The sequence below is a fragment of the Coenobita brevimanus genome, chromosome 22, assembly GCF_032717465.1.
Source record: "Coenobita brevimanus isolate Jiangsu-jjx chromosome 22, ASM3271746v2, whole genome shotgun sequence".
Taxonomy (NCBI): Eukaryota; Metazoa; Arthropoda; class Malacostraca; order Decapoda; family Coenobitidae; genus Coenobita; species Coenobita brevimanus.
Window position 1 is genome coordinate 43,238,283 of NC_136975.1, and position 15,825 is coordinate 43,254,107.

Here is a 15,825-nt window from a genome sequence, read left to right on the forward strand (position 1 = left end):
GTCAATTCAGAACTCCGAAGTATACCGTCTTCAGAGTACCACGCTTTCTTCATGAAGTGGAGAAAGAGAATGGAACGCTGCATAGAGATTGGAGGGGAGTACTTTGAAGGAATGTGAGTCATAGTTTGATAGTTCTTCATGCTAATAAAAGTTTATGGACTCACTGTCATTTCTTTCTAATCACCCCTCGTATAACAACTGGGATAAAACATACCTCAGCAGGCTCAATTGAAGAAATAAGTGAATGAGGCGACTGACACTGAAGGCCCGGTAACACATAAAGACATTTAAATATTCGGTAAAAAGTACAGACAACAGTAAGCAAGCCTATTAGCTTATAGAAAACTAAAATTGACTAGGACGATATATATTTTTTCATAATCATCTCGATATTAGCCACTCTCTTGTTAAAAGAATTACACATATAATTAGAGAAATTCCTACTTTTCCCCCCGGGCTCGCGCCCCCCCTGGAAATTCTCGAACTCTGAAGTTGTACCGGCCGCCCGGGGCGGCGGGGCCCCGGGCGGGAATTAAGAAGTCACTGGCTCACCTGACGGTCGTCGCTGCAGCACTGCTATTTTTTTTAATTATTATTATTCTCTGTCGACTACTGGGTAACTGGGTTGTCCAGTCTTGCATCTAGCCTAGTTTCTCCGCTCCAAGAAGCCGTAGCACTTTTCGTAGTTGAAGTCATCACATAGGAAAATGCCAAAAGTTCGTCGTAGTAGAAAGCCTCCCCCAGAAGGGTGGGAGCTTATCGAGCCTACTTTAGAAGAGCTTGACCAAAAAATGAGGGAAGGTAAGTTGCAGTAGCATAATTTTTTGTGAAGGCGGAGAGAGTTAATATAATTTGAAGAGCCAGGGTGTTTTGTAATAAGAATTGTGGTGAAACTGAAGGAGAGCCATGCATTTTTTTATGATAAATTATAACGCTGGTGATTTAGTAGGTAATTAAGGTGCACCAATCGAACTGAGCCGGTGGAGGTTTATATCCAAAGGGTGGTTGGGGTTTATTGCTCATGCAATGCCACTCCGGGATGAGGGCGGCTGGTCACCCATCTTAACTGTCAGGACCAACTAACCTAGCCCCAGGCTCCTCGTGGGGCAACACTGGATTAGACAATGGATGGATTGACATGAAATAACATACTGTAATTTTAAATCCTTAAAGAGACAGGGCCATCTCTTATTTATTTATTTTTTAACTAACCTTTGAAGTGCTTCAGTGACTGTACAGGTGCACAGAAGTGCATTTGCAAGTATGAATAGGAACCATCAGTAAATAAGGAAAATATGATTACATAAGGGATAGGTTAGGTTAGGATAAATTTGGTTAGGTTAGCAAAAAATTGGGTACCGGTAGGTTAGTATAAAATTGGTTAGAGTGGGTTGTTACAGAAGTTTAGGTTAGGTTTGGATAAATATGCACTGATAAGACAAATAAAAAACACTGAAACTGGAAAATCTATTTATCTGTCTATATATCTATATCCCGATGCCCTAATTCTGCAAAGGGTGGCCGCAGACAAAACGCCTTCAAGTCACTCTGTCACCCACCATTTGACTACCCTCCCCCCAACTCACTCCCCCCTCCCTCATATACCTCTCAATTCCATCCCTCCACCTCATCCTCAGTCTACCCCTCCCTCTCCCTCCCTCCACCTCACCTACATACACCCTCTTAGTCAATCTTTCATTCTCCATTCTCTCCACATGTCCAAACCACCTCAGTGTATTTCTCCTAATCTTCGCAACCACATCCACAACGTTCCTTCACTTTTTCATTCGTCATTCTGTCCCTCCATGTCACTCTACATGCTCCTTTCAAGTAACTCATTTCCACTGCTCTCACTCTTGACTTGTTCCTCTCTTGCAAGGTCCACGCCTCGCTTCCATACGTCAGGGTAGGGATCACAATACAGTACGATCATGCAGTGACTTCTTAACTTCTATACCTACCTCCCTATTTCTCATCACTGCTTTCAGTGTACCAACAACCTTCCTTCCCTGCTGTACCCTTTCACACACTTCATCCGCCAAGGTTCCATCCTTATTCATCACACTACCCAAGTACTTGAATGCACTCACATTCTCCATATCCTCACCATCCCACCTCACTGTACATTCTGTGACTTCATTCCTCTCAAACACCATAACTTTACTCTTGTTTACATTAACTTTCAGATTCCTCTTCCTACACATTGTCCCAAACTCATTCACCAAACCTTGCAACTCCCATTCATCTTCATTCAACAATACTGTATCATCAGTAAACAGCAACACTGGAAGCTTCCAAATCTCACCCTCATTCATTAGAGCCACCCCTACATCCACTGCCCTACCTTGCACCTCCTTTACCACTCCATCTATGTATATATTAAACAGCCATGGAGACATCACACAACTGGAAAATGCTATCAGAAAATAATTAAGAATCTCCTGAAGAGCAAGGTAAACTGCGGAATAAGGTGATTCTTTATCTCCTTAAGGATTATCATGTAATTATGGTAGCTATAAAAAACTGCAGAAATGCATAAGTTTGAGAATATCAACTATTCAACCACCTGTTTCACATGCAAACCATGGCAAGCAGCCATTTGCCGTGTCAGACTTTGGTATTACAGTAGAACCTCTCTCATTCGGACTATATGGGGGGAAGGGCTGTGCAAATTAGCAGATTGTCCGGACCATCAGGGTAATCTCCAGTTCATACCAAAAACTGTCTACATAGGGTATGTTTGTTAATTATTAACATATGTGGCATATGTCAACCCTACATAACTGCAAAAGATGAAAGGATACTAAAATAACCAAACTAATCATGTATGATAGTTTTGTATTGCATAATTTACAGGTAAGGCCATGACAAGAAACTAGCCTACATTTTAAATTGTAGTAAGTGACTAAGGCCCGTGTAGGCAAAAAAATAAATTAATTAATTAACTGTAATATTTGGAATAAAAATAAAACTTATGTAGGCAAAAAATACATTGTCATCTTTGGCATATTGATAATGCCCATATGGGCAAGAAGCTAATGTTTGATGTACAAGTAAAGCACATTTAAGTACAAAAAATAACCTACAGTAATCATTAAACACTGCAGAATATTCTGACCCATTTTTGTGTAAGCAAACTCCTTCTTTTAACACCTTTATTCATTGCAGAAGCTACACTTGCATTAAGGGGCACGGTAAGGAGGATTAACTTTTGAAATACAGCGTAAAAATATAAATGGTTGGAGAACTAGTTGATGGAACAAATGCTAGCCTGTGTTTACACAGGCGCCCATGTTGCGACCTAGCGTGATCCGAGACTAAACGAATGACGATTGCTTTCTGCGCCAGTACTGAAAATGACTAGAATTACTTTCAACATATTTTCGGAGCTCATTATTTTTAAATTTTGTCTGAATTAACAGAAGTCCGGATCAAAGGGGTCCGGACCAAAGAGGTTCTACTGTAATGTTTTTTCATACACACATATGAGATGGAAGAAAGTTCAGCTTCAGTATGAGAACCTAGCAAAAAGACTAGTGGTCATGTCAAGTTTCTGACAGTTCTATCAAAAACCTCATGATATTTTACGTGTATACTTTGAGTAAAAAAAGAAAATAATAAAACGTAACGAGCGAAAATATGTAGCCGTGGGTGAGGCAGGGAAAGAATGTTTTTTATCTTGCATGCGGGTGAGGAGGAGTATTCTACATTTGTCGTCTAATTACTCCAAAACTGTTGGACGTATCGATATCCCGTAAGAACCATGATAAAGAGCAGTAAATTCTGCGTATGTTCATTTGCAGAGTATAAGCCTTTGGGAGCATTTTCTGTTGGAAAAATTGGAGAAACAGACTGTATTGGTAAAGTTGAAAGCGCTCGGAGGAGTAGTCTCACTTTGTCGGCCAATTACTCGAAAACTATTGGACGTATCGTTTTCCTATAAGAACCACGATAAAGAGCAGTAAATTCTACGTATGTACAAGACATAACAATGTAATATCTATGATAAGAATTCGTTGTTACGGAGGCGGGAATATTGCGTATGCTGTGTGCACATCACGAAAGTGACACGGACGTGAGTTCCCAGTCGTGTTTGGTGATTTACTCGAAAACTATCAGGTGTATCGAAACTGTTTTTAAGTCATTAGAAAGCTCGTGAAATTCTGCATAATATTATGCAATAAAAACATAATGTGCGAGAAAAGCTCAGTATTACAGCTCCTTGAGCTCTACTGTGGAGAGAATGGAGAATGAAAGACTGACTAAGAGGGTGTATGTGGGTGAGGTGGAGGGAGGGAGAGGGAGGGGTAGACTGAGGATGAGGTGGAGGGATGGAGTTGAGAGGTATATGAGGGAGGGGGGGGTGAGTTGGGGGGAGGGTAGTCATATGGCAGGTGACAGAGCAACTTGGAGACGTTTTGTCTGCGACCACTCTTTGCGGGATTAGAACGTCGGGCTATAGATAGATAGATAGAATTTTTTCAAAAATGGCTTTCAGTTTTTGGTTATTTTCTCGAAAACTACAAATCGTATCACAACCGGATTTGTCTCTGTAGGAAGCTGATGAAATTCTCTATCAAAACTTCTAATAACATTTTCCTGTATGAATGGTGATGTTGGGAAGTGAATGTGACGTAGCGAAATGTTTATTCATGGCCGCCTAATGTTTTATTTGTGTTTTCCTGTTTTTTTTGGTGCTAATCAGCTAGAACAAACATCGACGAATAAGATGACATAGGTTTCATGGCAGTATATCGATGTTTGGGTGGCGAAAATAAGGAGAGAATACGTGTTATTTGCCGCGAGCAGGCAGCCGGGCTGGGCGGCCTCGCAGAAAAAACCATGCGCCGGAAAACTTACTGAAACTTATCGTGCGCGAGAGGGTTAATAATTTTTTATTACCTACTTTTTTTTTTTAATAGAAAAATGTTCAATTTCTACCATTACCATAATACCAACTCACATTTTAAATGAGATATCTTGACTTTTAAAATCCATTGTACTGTATTTTTTACAGCAAATACTTAGTCAGTTTTTGTGATAGTTTGGCACATGGATGTTTCACAAGTATTAGTCATATTAGGTTGTTTAATTGCAATCAATTTACAGCGCTGGGTGGTAACCATATAACCAAACCATACATGCTCCCTACGTGTCAACAAGTGGGTTGGTGGAGGGTTAGTGCCCCTCCCCGTAAAACAAATAACTCAATGTCAAATGGCCACCCCTTACGGGATTATGGCGTCTGGTAATAGATAGATTGATAGAATTGCTGAACTGTGTACCTAAATCATTCTGTAATAGGTAACAGTCCATGGGGTGCGACGAATTACCGAATCAGTGGTCATTTACCGAATCGGCACTTTTAATGGGAAAATATAATTTTTACCACCGTTTAGGGTCATACACACCTAATTATCTGAAATATAGTTAAAATTTTTTGCTTAGTCTAATCGAAAATAAGAATTTTGAACAAAAACTTGCTAATGTTAGCCGAAGTGTTTTGCATTTAGCTCGACAACTCACCTTGACAGACTTCGCTTTTGCGTAAATTGATTTAAAGTGTAAAAACAACTTTTTGTACTTCATTATTTCTGCAAAACAGAAGTCTGTCAAGGTATGTTGGCAATCTGAAGGGGAAACACCTGCTAACTTTGGCAAGTTTTCACTCTGAAATCCAATTTTCTACCAAAGGTTTAACTAAGCACAATTTTTTGACCGGATTTCAGGTAATTAGGTGTGTATGAACCTACATGGTGTTAAAAATTATAATTCGGTAATTTTTTGCACAGCAGTCCACATGGGGTCGTTGTCTTAAACTTTTTAGTCACTCATCCCAAGTAGCAACATGGCTTATCATAGTTATCATAAAGTGCAGCAGTAATGTAAGCTCCTACTGCAATACAATACTGTAATTTTTTCTTCATCATCTGTAAAAAGAAAATTGAGAAAAAAGACCATTGTAAATTTCCAGTTGTATGGTAAGGGAGAATAAGCTGTTTAATGTGTCACAGCTCAAAATAACCCTGGATTTTTATACATTTTTTTCTTCTTCTTTTGTGGTGATTGTATCTGTCTATCTATTGCCAGACGCCTCAATCCCGCACGGGGTGGCCACAAACAAATCGCCTCCACGTTGCCCTGTCCCCCGCCATTTGACTGCCCTGCTCCCAGCTCACACACCCCTCTTTCATATACCTCTCCACCCCATCCCTCCATCTCATCCTTGGCCTTCCCCTCCCTCCCCCCTCTTCCACCTCACTCACATACACTCTCCTTGTCAGTCTCTCACCCTCCATCCTCTCCACATGGCCAAACCACCTTAGTGTGTTCCTCCTAACACTTCCTATCACATCCACATCCACACCACAACTCTCCTTTGTTTGGTGATTCATTCAAATTTTAAAACATTTTCTTTACGTGTACAGTACCGAAATCTGTGGATATGCTTATAAAATTTGGGTGTCATCAGGTTTTGTAGTATGCTTCCTATTCTTTAATATTTCCAGTCAAAACCTGTTGAAAAAAAAAAAAAAAAAAAAAAAAGGAACATAGTGATAACAGCAGAAATAAAGGACCGAAATGAATGAGTACCGGTACTGTAGAAAAACATTAACTCCACAGAATAAAAAATGAAGCATGCATCACATTTGGAAAAAGAATGGGATATGTAAGTTAATAATGAATATTTTTTTCTGTATTAAAGAAAATCAGTATGCCAGCAGTGGGTGACTGTCTGAAATAGCCCCAGTTAACAGTAGTCCACTACTGAAATATAAGATAGCTAAGAATATAAGGTATAATTTCATGAGACAAGGCAGCTATATATCAGTTATCCCTAGAAAACATTACTAATCTCTGGACTGATTCAGGCATTTTGTAAAGGTGTAAAGAAGTGCATTTTGGAGTATGGAGACAATCCTATTTCTAAATAGAATACCTGCACTGTTAGCATAAAAGAAACTAGTGTCAAAAAACGTAAGAAAAGGGTGACCCTACATTAATGGGACCAGAGTGTATGTAAACAAATACTGATATTCTAAGGACCAAACCTGCTTTATTAGAAATTAGAACTTGAAAAAGCACTTGAGCAACTCAGAGAAGCACCAAAGGGTGAAGGAAATATAAATATACAAAGGTAGTCCCCTGTTTTGGTGACAGTTACTGGAGATAACCATCAATAGAGTCTGCTTTTCATTTACATACATGTAACTTAACAGTAATTCTCTATATATTCTTCTTTCAGCGGAAACTGAGTCACATGAAGGAAAGCGGAAAGTGGAATCTTTGTGGCCTATATTTCGCATCCACCACCAGCGGTCTCGTTATATATATGATCTGTTCTATCGAAGAAAAGCCATCAGCCGAGGTAATCTCTGATGACACAGTATTTATATATACTGGTATGCAGTCATCCTTTTTTTTTTTTTTTTTTTTTTCTTTTTTTCCCATGTAATCTAAAAAATTCTGTGAATAAGGAAAACTCATTTAAAATGGCCCCCCACAACTTTAGTTTATACCTACTTTTGTAAAAACCCTTTTTAGTGTCCCCAATTATCACTAGATTGTTAGAAGCATTAGACTTTGCATGCTTAAAGTGTATTTTTAGCTTATTCAGCAACAGATTCTATTAAATACAGTAGATGCTCAATTTAACGAACACCAATTAAGCGGAAGTCAGAGATAAGAACCCCCCTACCCCCAGGGGGGGGTAGGGGGATTTTTCAAGAATACTCCCCCAGTATCCCTGCTTGTCGTAAAAGCCGACTAAAAGGGTTGGGGGAGGGTTAGTGCCCCTCCCTGGAAAACATCTAACTAAAAAAAAACAAACAATAAGTCTCGGACAAGGACTGACCAAATGATGACGACCAAGGACTGGACAAAGGACATGGTTATCGGAACGTAGAATGTAAGGGGAGCGAATGATGAGGTGAAAGAGAGAGAGAGATTGTCCAGGTGCTTGAGGGTGCGAAAGTGGATGTATGTGGAATGACTGAAACAAAATGGAGAGGAGAAAGTGTGAGAGAATGGGAGTATGGATGGGGTGAATGTGAAGGAGTAGGTGAGAATGAGAGGGCAAAAGATGGAGTATGTATAGTTGTGAGTATAAGATGGAAGAAGAACATAAGAGAGTATGGATCAGTTGGGCCAAGGATTGTGTGGGTAAGATTGAAAGTTGGAATACAAATGTGGGCGATTGTGTGCGTGTATGCGCCAACGCAAGATCATGCAAGCAAAGTGAGAGAAGAATTCTGGACAAATGTGGAAGTGTGCATGGAAAAGTTTGGAAGGAATGAGAGAGTGTTTTTGATCGGTGATATGAATGGTAAAGTAGGGAATGTGAAGGTGCATGGAATAGTTGGTGAGTGGGGTGTGCCTGCTGAGATAGATGAGAATGGCAGTGCATTAGTGGACATTTGTGCTGGGAGGGGGTTGGTGATAGCCAATACCCTCTTCAGGCATAAAATGATCCACAGGTATACATAGCAAATGATGAGAAGGGTGGGTGGTGAACTGAATGAAAGGAAGGCAATGATTGATTACGTGTGTGTGGATGAAAGGATGCGAAGATGTGTAATGGATGCAAGAGCTTATAGAGGTTGGGGGAGTGGACTTTCTGACCACTACTTGGTGGTGGCCAGAATTAGGATTCAAGTAAGATGGAGGAATAGAAGAAGGGAAAGACAAGGGGAAGGAGTAGTTGCAAGGAGAGTGGAAAGGTTACAAGAGGATGAGAAAAAGGCAGAGTTTAAGAGAGAAGTGGAGGAACGATTGGGCAAATATGAATTGGAGCAGATGGGAGACATGGAAGGTGTGTGTAGGATATTTACAGAAGAAATATGTGCAGCATGTGATGTGGTGTGTGGAAGGAAGAGAAGACGGAGGGGGGGTGCAAGGAATAGCGTGGTGTACTGAAGAGGTGAGACAGGCTGTGGCACAAAAGAAGAAAGCATACAATGAATGGATGAGAAATAGGGGTGTGGAAGAAGTTGAGAGGCGGAAGAGAGAGTTATATGTAGAAAGAAAGAGAGAGGTGAAAAGATTAGTAAGAAGAGAGTGGATGAGGAATTTGGAAGGAATTTGAGTGTAAAGTGGAGGGACTGTAAGAAATTGTTCTGGAAAGAGGTGAAAAGAGTAAGACAAAGTGGAAGTGCAGTTAGCAGGGGAGTGAAAGATAAAAATGGTAGATTACTAGTGGAGAAGGGAGAAAAAGTGAGCAGATGGAGAGAACACTTTAAGGAATTGTTGAACATAGAGGATGGAAGTAATGCGAGTATAAGTGGCTGGGGAATGGCTGGAAGAAGGAGGGAGGTGAGAAGACAGGAAGAAATCAGTAGGATAGAAGTTGTGGAAGCAATGAAGAAAGTTAAATCAGGGAAAGCCCCAGGAATTGATGGAGTGTGTGGTGAAATGCTGAAGCATGGAGGAGAGATAGTAGTAGAATGGATATGGAAGATGTGCAGATTGGCCTGGGAGGAAGGTAGAGTCCCGGAGGATTGGAAGTCAGGTATAATTATTCCCTTGTACAAAGGAAAAGGGGGAAAAGAAGTGTGTGGTAATCATAGGGGCATTTGTCTTCTTAGTATAATAGGAAAAGTGTATGGTAGGATACTTATTGACAGAGTTAGAGAAAGAACAGAGAAATTAGTTGGAGAAGAACAGGGAGGCTTTAGGAAGGGAAGAGGTTGTGTAGATCAGATATTCATTCTTAGATCTTTAGTGGAAAAGTTTTTAGAGAAGGGAAAGAAGTTGTATGCGGCTTTCATGGATTTGGAGAAAGCATATGACTGGGTGGATAGACAAAGATTGTGGAAAGTGTTAAGAATATATGGAGTAGATGGGAAGTTGTTGAATGCTGTGAAGAGTATGTACGATGGTGCGAAGGCTGCAGTGCGTGTGGATGGTGAACTAAGTGAATTTTTCTCTTTGAAGGTTGGGTTGAAACAGGGATGTGTCATGTCTCCATGGTTGTTCAGTCTGTATATCAATGGGGTAATAAAAGAGGTACAAGGTAGGGTAGTGGATGTTGGAGTGGCCCTGGTGAGAGAGGGTAGTGTTTGAAAACTACTGTACTGTTGTTTGCAGATGATACTGTGTTGTTGAGTGAAGACGAAGGGGAGCTGCAAGGCTTGGTGGATGAGTTTGGGAGAGTGTGTAACGGAATCTAAAGGTGAATGTAGGGAAGAGTAAACTGATGGTCTTTGAGAGAGGTGAAGTCAGTGAATGTACAGCGAGGTTGGATGGTGAGGAATTGGAAAATGTGAGTATGTTTAAGTACTTGGGTAGTGTGATGAGTAAGGATGGAGGTTTGGAGGGTGAAGTGCTTGAAAGGGTACAGCAGGGAAGAAAGGTTGCTGGTTCTTTGAAAGCAGTGATAAGAAACAGGGAAGTGAGCATGAAAGTGAAAAAGTTACTACATGACAGTATTGTGATACCAACTCTAACGTATGGAAGTGAAGCTTGAACGTTGTTGGAAGGACACAAGTCAAGAGTGAGAGCAGTGGAAATGAGTTATTTAAGAGGAGCCTGTGGAGTCACATGGAGAGACAGGCTGACGAATGAGGATATAAAGGAGCGTTGTGGTGTGGATGTGGATGTGATAGGAAGCGTTATGAGGAACACACTGAGGTGGTTTGGCCATGTGGAGAGGATGGAGGGTGAAAGACTGACGAAGAGAGTGCATGTGAGTGAGGTGGAGAGGGGAAGAGGGAGGGGGAGGCCGAGGATGAGATGGAGGGATGGGGTGGAGAGGTATATGAGAGAGGGGGGTGTGAGTTGGGAGCAGGGCAGTGAAATGGCGGGGGACAGGGCGACTTGGAGGCGATTTGTTTGTGGCCACCCCAAATGGGATTGAGGCGTCTGGCAATAGATAGATAGATAGACAGAGATAACGGAATTATTTTTTTCCGGTATTTTTGCCTTATTTATTGGAAAATTTGTTAAATCGAGCATAATTCCATTAAGGAAATTCCTTACACAGTTATGTATATCTGGGGGTATTAATTCTGGGTTCAGACCGCTGTGTGTAGCATTGAGAGTTAGCTTAGTTTGCTAGGTTTGGGTTGCCTTCAAGGATTTGGTGGAAAATAGCTAGAAATTCCGGAAAATTTTCCGTTATATTGAGTCTTGTTAACAGAAGTCAATTTAGCGGAAAATTTGAGATAACGGAATGTGGGTTGGCTGAATCAAGGAATACCGGAAAATTTTCCTTTATATTGAGCCTTGGTTATGGAACTCGATTTAGCGGAAAATTTAAGATGACGGAATGGGAGTTGACTGAATTACAGTAGTTGGTTAAATCAAGCATCTACTGTAATCTGAAAATACCATAATTTACTCACCCATCAGTGACAGACCAGCAAAAGTTGGGGAAAAAAAAAAGATTATCTATCTACTGCCAGACACCATAATCCCGTACGGGGTGGCCATTTGACTCTGAGTTATTTGTTTTACAGGGAGGGGCACTTACCCTCCACCAACCCACTTGACACGTAGGGAGCACGTATGGTTTGGTTATATGGTTACCACCCAACATTGTAAATGGTTTCATGGCTTACAGGAAACCATTTGGCTTGTCACTCAACGTAAAGCCACCTGTAACGGAAAGAAAAGCGTTAAGTAGCAACAGGAAAGATGGGAGAAATAGGAAGAGAGGAACAGTACCTATATATATACTATGTGTGTGTGTGTATTTACCTAGTTGTGATATACAGATTATTAGCTATGCTCATGGGGTCCCGTCTCTGTTTCTCAGTGAGTCAAATTTTGATTTGAACTCTTTTGAGTTTTACGACTGGACGATCTCTGTCCAGTCTGTTCCACAGGTCAGTACATCTGTATGGAAAACTATATTTCTTGATATCCATCAAGCAACTTGGCTTTTTCAGTTTCATTCCATGTCCTCTTGTTGCTCTCCCATCCCATACAAACAGATCTTTTCTGTCAATTTTGTCTACTCCCATCATGGCCCTGAACACTGCAATCATGCTGCCCTTCTCTCTCCTTTCTTCTGAGAAAGGCAAATCCAGCTTATCCAGCCTCTCTCTGTACGACAGACTGCCAGGCTAGGAACCATCATGGTTGCTATTGTGTGTGTGTGTGTGTGTGTGTGGTTTAGTACAGTACAGTACAGTGCAGCACAGTACAGTACAGTATAGTACAGCACAGCATAGCACAGTACAGTATAGCATAGTACAGTAGAGTACAATACAGCACAGTGCAGTATACAGCACAGTACTGTACAGTATAATACAGCACAGCATAGCACAGTACAGTACAGCATAGTACAGTACAGTGCAATACAGCACAGTGCAGTATAAGGCTCTTGACCAGGGGAGGACAAACACCATCATGAAATGCACATTTTCGATTGTAAGCATAGCTCTTGTTCCATGTGTTTGAATTATGATTCATTTCCTTACATGGTTTTGAGTCTGGAAGATGTTGGTGTCAGGACTATCCAGGACCAGAGTCACAATTCAGAGGTGAGGGAGTAGAGCCATGTTTATAGGGGAAAAGAAAAAATACATCTCAGGATGCATGGTACTTGTCCCTGTCTGGTCAGGAGAGCCTCATATATATTCTTTATTATCTTAAACTGTTTCAGTTGAAATAGTGGCAATAATGAGAGCAATTTGAGTGCTAAGTGTAGGAAAAAATTTTATTAAAGTGCTGGAGGGTATTTACAGAAGGATGCTTTCTATAGTGAGATGAGGAGAGTGGTGGCTGAACAGGGAGCCGTAGACAGATGCATTAATGAATAGTACAGACTCCTCAGGAACAACCTCTTGAGAGTCACTGCTGTAATATGCAGTTGGACTAGAGGCCCACCAAGACATAAAGTAACTTGGTGGTGGGATGAAGGTGTAGAAGCTGCGGTTAAGGAGAAATGAAGTCTTTTCGGGGAATGGAAGAAGGGTGGTAACAAGGAGGAATACTTGGCTGCCAAGTGTACGGCTAGAAGAGAGGTATACAGGGCAAAGTCTGAGTCACAGAGACTTTTACTTGATAACCTAAATCATGGGGAAAGGAAAAATATGATATTTATGGAGGCAAATTAGATGAAGAGGGATAATCGGGATATTATAGGTGAGTACTGTGTGAAGAATGATGAAGGAAGGGTAGTGGTGAACAGTGGGGATATTAAAGATGCATGGAGAGAGCATTATAACCAGTTGTTGAATGAGGAGTTTAACTGGGACAGGGAAGGTTTGGAGCTAGCGGATCCAGTGTTTGGCCCTTGACCATTGATTGACGCTGCTACTGTGAGTGAAGCAATAGGCAGGATGAAGTTGGGGAAGGCAGCAGGTTTGTCGGGGTTGACTGCTGAACTGTTGAAGGCCTTAGGAGATATAGGGGTGAGGTTAGTCACTGACCTGATAAACATGATTATATATGAGTGTGTTGTCCCAGATGATTGGTTGAAGAATGTAATTATAAATGTGTATAAAGGGAAGGGTGATGCCTGGAAAGAGGAAATTATAGAGGTATAAAGCTCTTAAACCAGATAATGAAGATAATGGAGAGAGTTCTAGAAGGTATGATTAGGGAAGAGTGAATATTGATGAGATGCAGTTTGGGTTTATGCCAGGCAGGGGACCACTGATGCCATATTCATTGTTCGACAGCTTCAGGAAAATATATTGGGAAGAGAAGGGATCTGTATTTTGTTTTTGTTGATTTGGAAAAGGCCTTTGACAGAGTCCCAAGAGAGGTGGTGAAGTGGGCAATGAGAGAGCTTAGCTTGGAGGAGTGGCTGGTTAGGGTGGTTATGGCCATGTACGTGAGTGCTCTTACCCAGGTAAGAGTGAATGGAAATATGAGCGATGAGTTTTCCGTGAATGTTGGTGTGCATCAGGGGTCAATTTTGAGCCCCTTGTTGTTTATCACGATACTTGAAATCCTCTCACAGGACTTCAGAAACGGACTCCCGTGGGAGATGTTGTATGCTGATGATTTGGTGTTGATTGCAGAGAATGAAAGGGAGGCTAAGGGAAGATTTAGGAAGTGGAGAGATGGTATGGGGCACAAGGGCTTAAGGGTAAATGCAGATAAAACAAAAGTGATGGTATCTAGGGTTGATGGCAGTACTGTCAAAGATGAGGGAGAGTGGCCATGTGCAGTTTGCCACAAGGGCATGGGAAGTAAATCCATCTTGTGTAGTGTTTGTGATAAATGGGTGCACAAGAGATGTAGTGGTATCAGAGGTAGACTGCGAGATAATGCAGATTTTTTGTGTGCGGCGTGTCGGGGAGAGCAGACAGAGATTGTCAGGCGTGAAAGGATTGAACTTGCTGGTGAGTCTCTTGAGTGTGTGGAAGAGTTTTGTTATTTGGGAGACATGTTGTGTGCTGGAGGGGGCACTGGAGCTAGCTCTGTTGCTAGGGTGAGAAGTGGTTGGAAGAAGTTCAGGGAGCTCTTGCCTCTCCTGACATTGATAGGACTCTCCCTATGTGGTAAGGAATCTTTGTATGCAGCATGTGTTAAGAGTGTAATGCTGTATGGTAGTGAAACCTGGGCAGTAAAGGAGGAGGATATTTGCAGGCTCAGACGTACAGAAATGACAACGATTAGGTGGATGTGGATTGCATCCTTGCATGCAAGGCCTGGGGGGGTTGGGTTTATGATGGAAGAGTTGAGAGGTAGGATGGGACTGGAGTGTATTGGTGTTATGATGAGGAGGGGTAGATTGAGATGGTTTGGGCATGTGGAGAGGATGGGGAATGATAATTGGGTGCAGAAGGTGAGAAGTGTTAATATTGGGGGTGGGGTTATGAGGTGTAGACCGAGAAAGACGTGGGACGAGGTCATTAAATGTGACCTCATGGTTAAGGGACTGAACAGGGAGGCTGCATTAGATCGTGCAGCATGGAGAGCCACCATTAGGTGACCAAGGCCAACGCATGCAAACATGTTGGAGCCTTCAAAAACGAAAACAAATCATGGCCATCATAGATTACTATAAGAATAAGCAGATTATACCAACAAAGAGAGCTGTTAAACAAGGAGACCAAATTTTGCCCAAGTTATTCACTGTATACCTAGAGGTTGTTTTCAGACATTTATATTGGGATGGCAGAGTCATTAGCATTAACTGTGATTGATTGAATACTCTTAGATACACAGGCAACATACAGTAACAGCTTTCACAGAACCATAGGAGGAATTACAAGGAATGATAATTGATTTTGAGCTAGGCTTAAAAATAAATATGAAGACAAAAACAATGATTTACAGACATGCTTAGTCCCATGCTACAAAAATATGAGATAAAGAAGTAGAGTGTGCTGAACTAGACCAGGCAGCTCATACAGTTCTTGTTCATGGCAATGAAATCAAGTAAAGAATAGGATTGTGATGGAGGGCTTTGGCAAATTGGGTCACTACATGCAGGATAAAAAGTCAAAAAATGCAGAGTGCTCAGGTAGAAACTGAAAGGATTATATTAGGTGTCACATGGAGAGAAAGAGAACTTCCTAGATAAGAAAAAGGTAAAGGATACAAGCGCTACAGTCAGACACCGTAAAGGAATGTGGGTAGGTCACATCCTTTTTGAAACAGATGGACAACCAAGATGGCTGACTGGCAAACCAGAAATAGAGTAAGTGAAAGAGGCTGATAGAGAACGGTATGGAAAGATGAAATTCATATATATATATATATATATATATATATAATACTGTATATATATATTTTTTAGGACTCAGTGGAACAGACCAACAGCCAGTAGGTCAGAGTGAAGATGCATTTGTTCTGCAGTGGACTGGTTCAGTCTATAGATGATGATGATTCATTCTTTGGTTTCTGACTTTCATAGGTATATTC

The 15,825-nt window shown here is 41.2% G+C and overlaps 1 protein-coding gene across 3 annotated transcripts in view; it reads left to right on the forward strand.

Moving 5' to 3' along the window:
• The first annotated feature begins 508 nt into the window (after positions 1 to 508).
• Positions 509 to 15,825, forward strand: part of l(1)10Bb (BUD31-like protein) — a 37,257-nt gene continuing 21,940 nt past the window's right edge. For all 3 annotated transcript variants that reach the window (XR_013895996.1, XM_080266930.1, XM_080266931.1), the window contains exons 1-2: positions 509 to 801; positions 7,247 to 7,369. Coding sequence is in view for 2 of the 3 variants with exons in the window: in XM_080266930.1 (XP_080123056.1) it covers positions 708 to 801; positions 7,247 to 7,369 (217 nt within the window). In the remaining variant the exon portion in view is untranslated. The remainder of the gene's footprint in view (positions 802 to 7,246; positions 7,370 to 15,825) is intronic.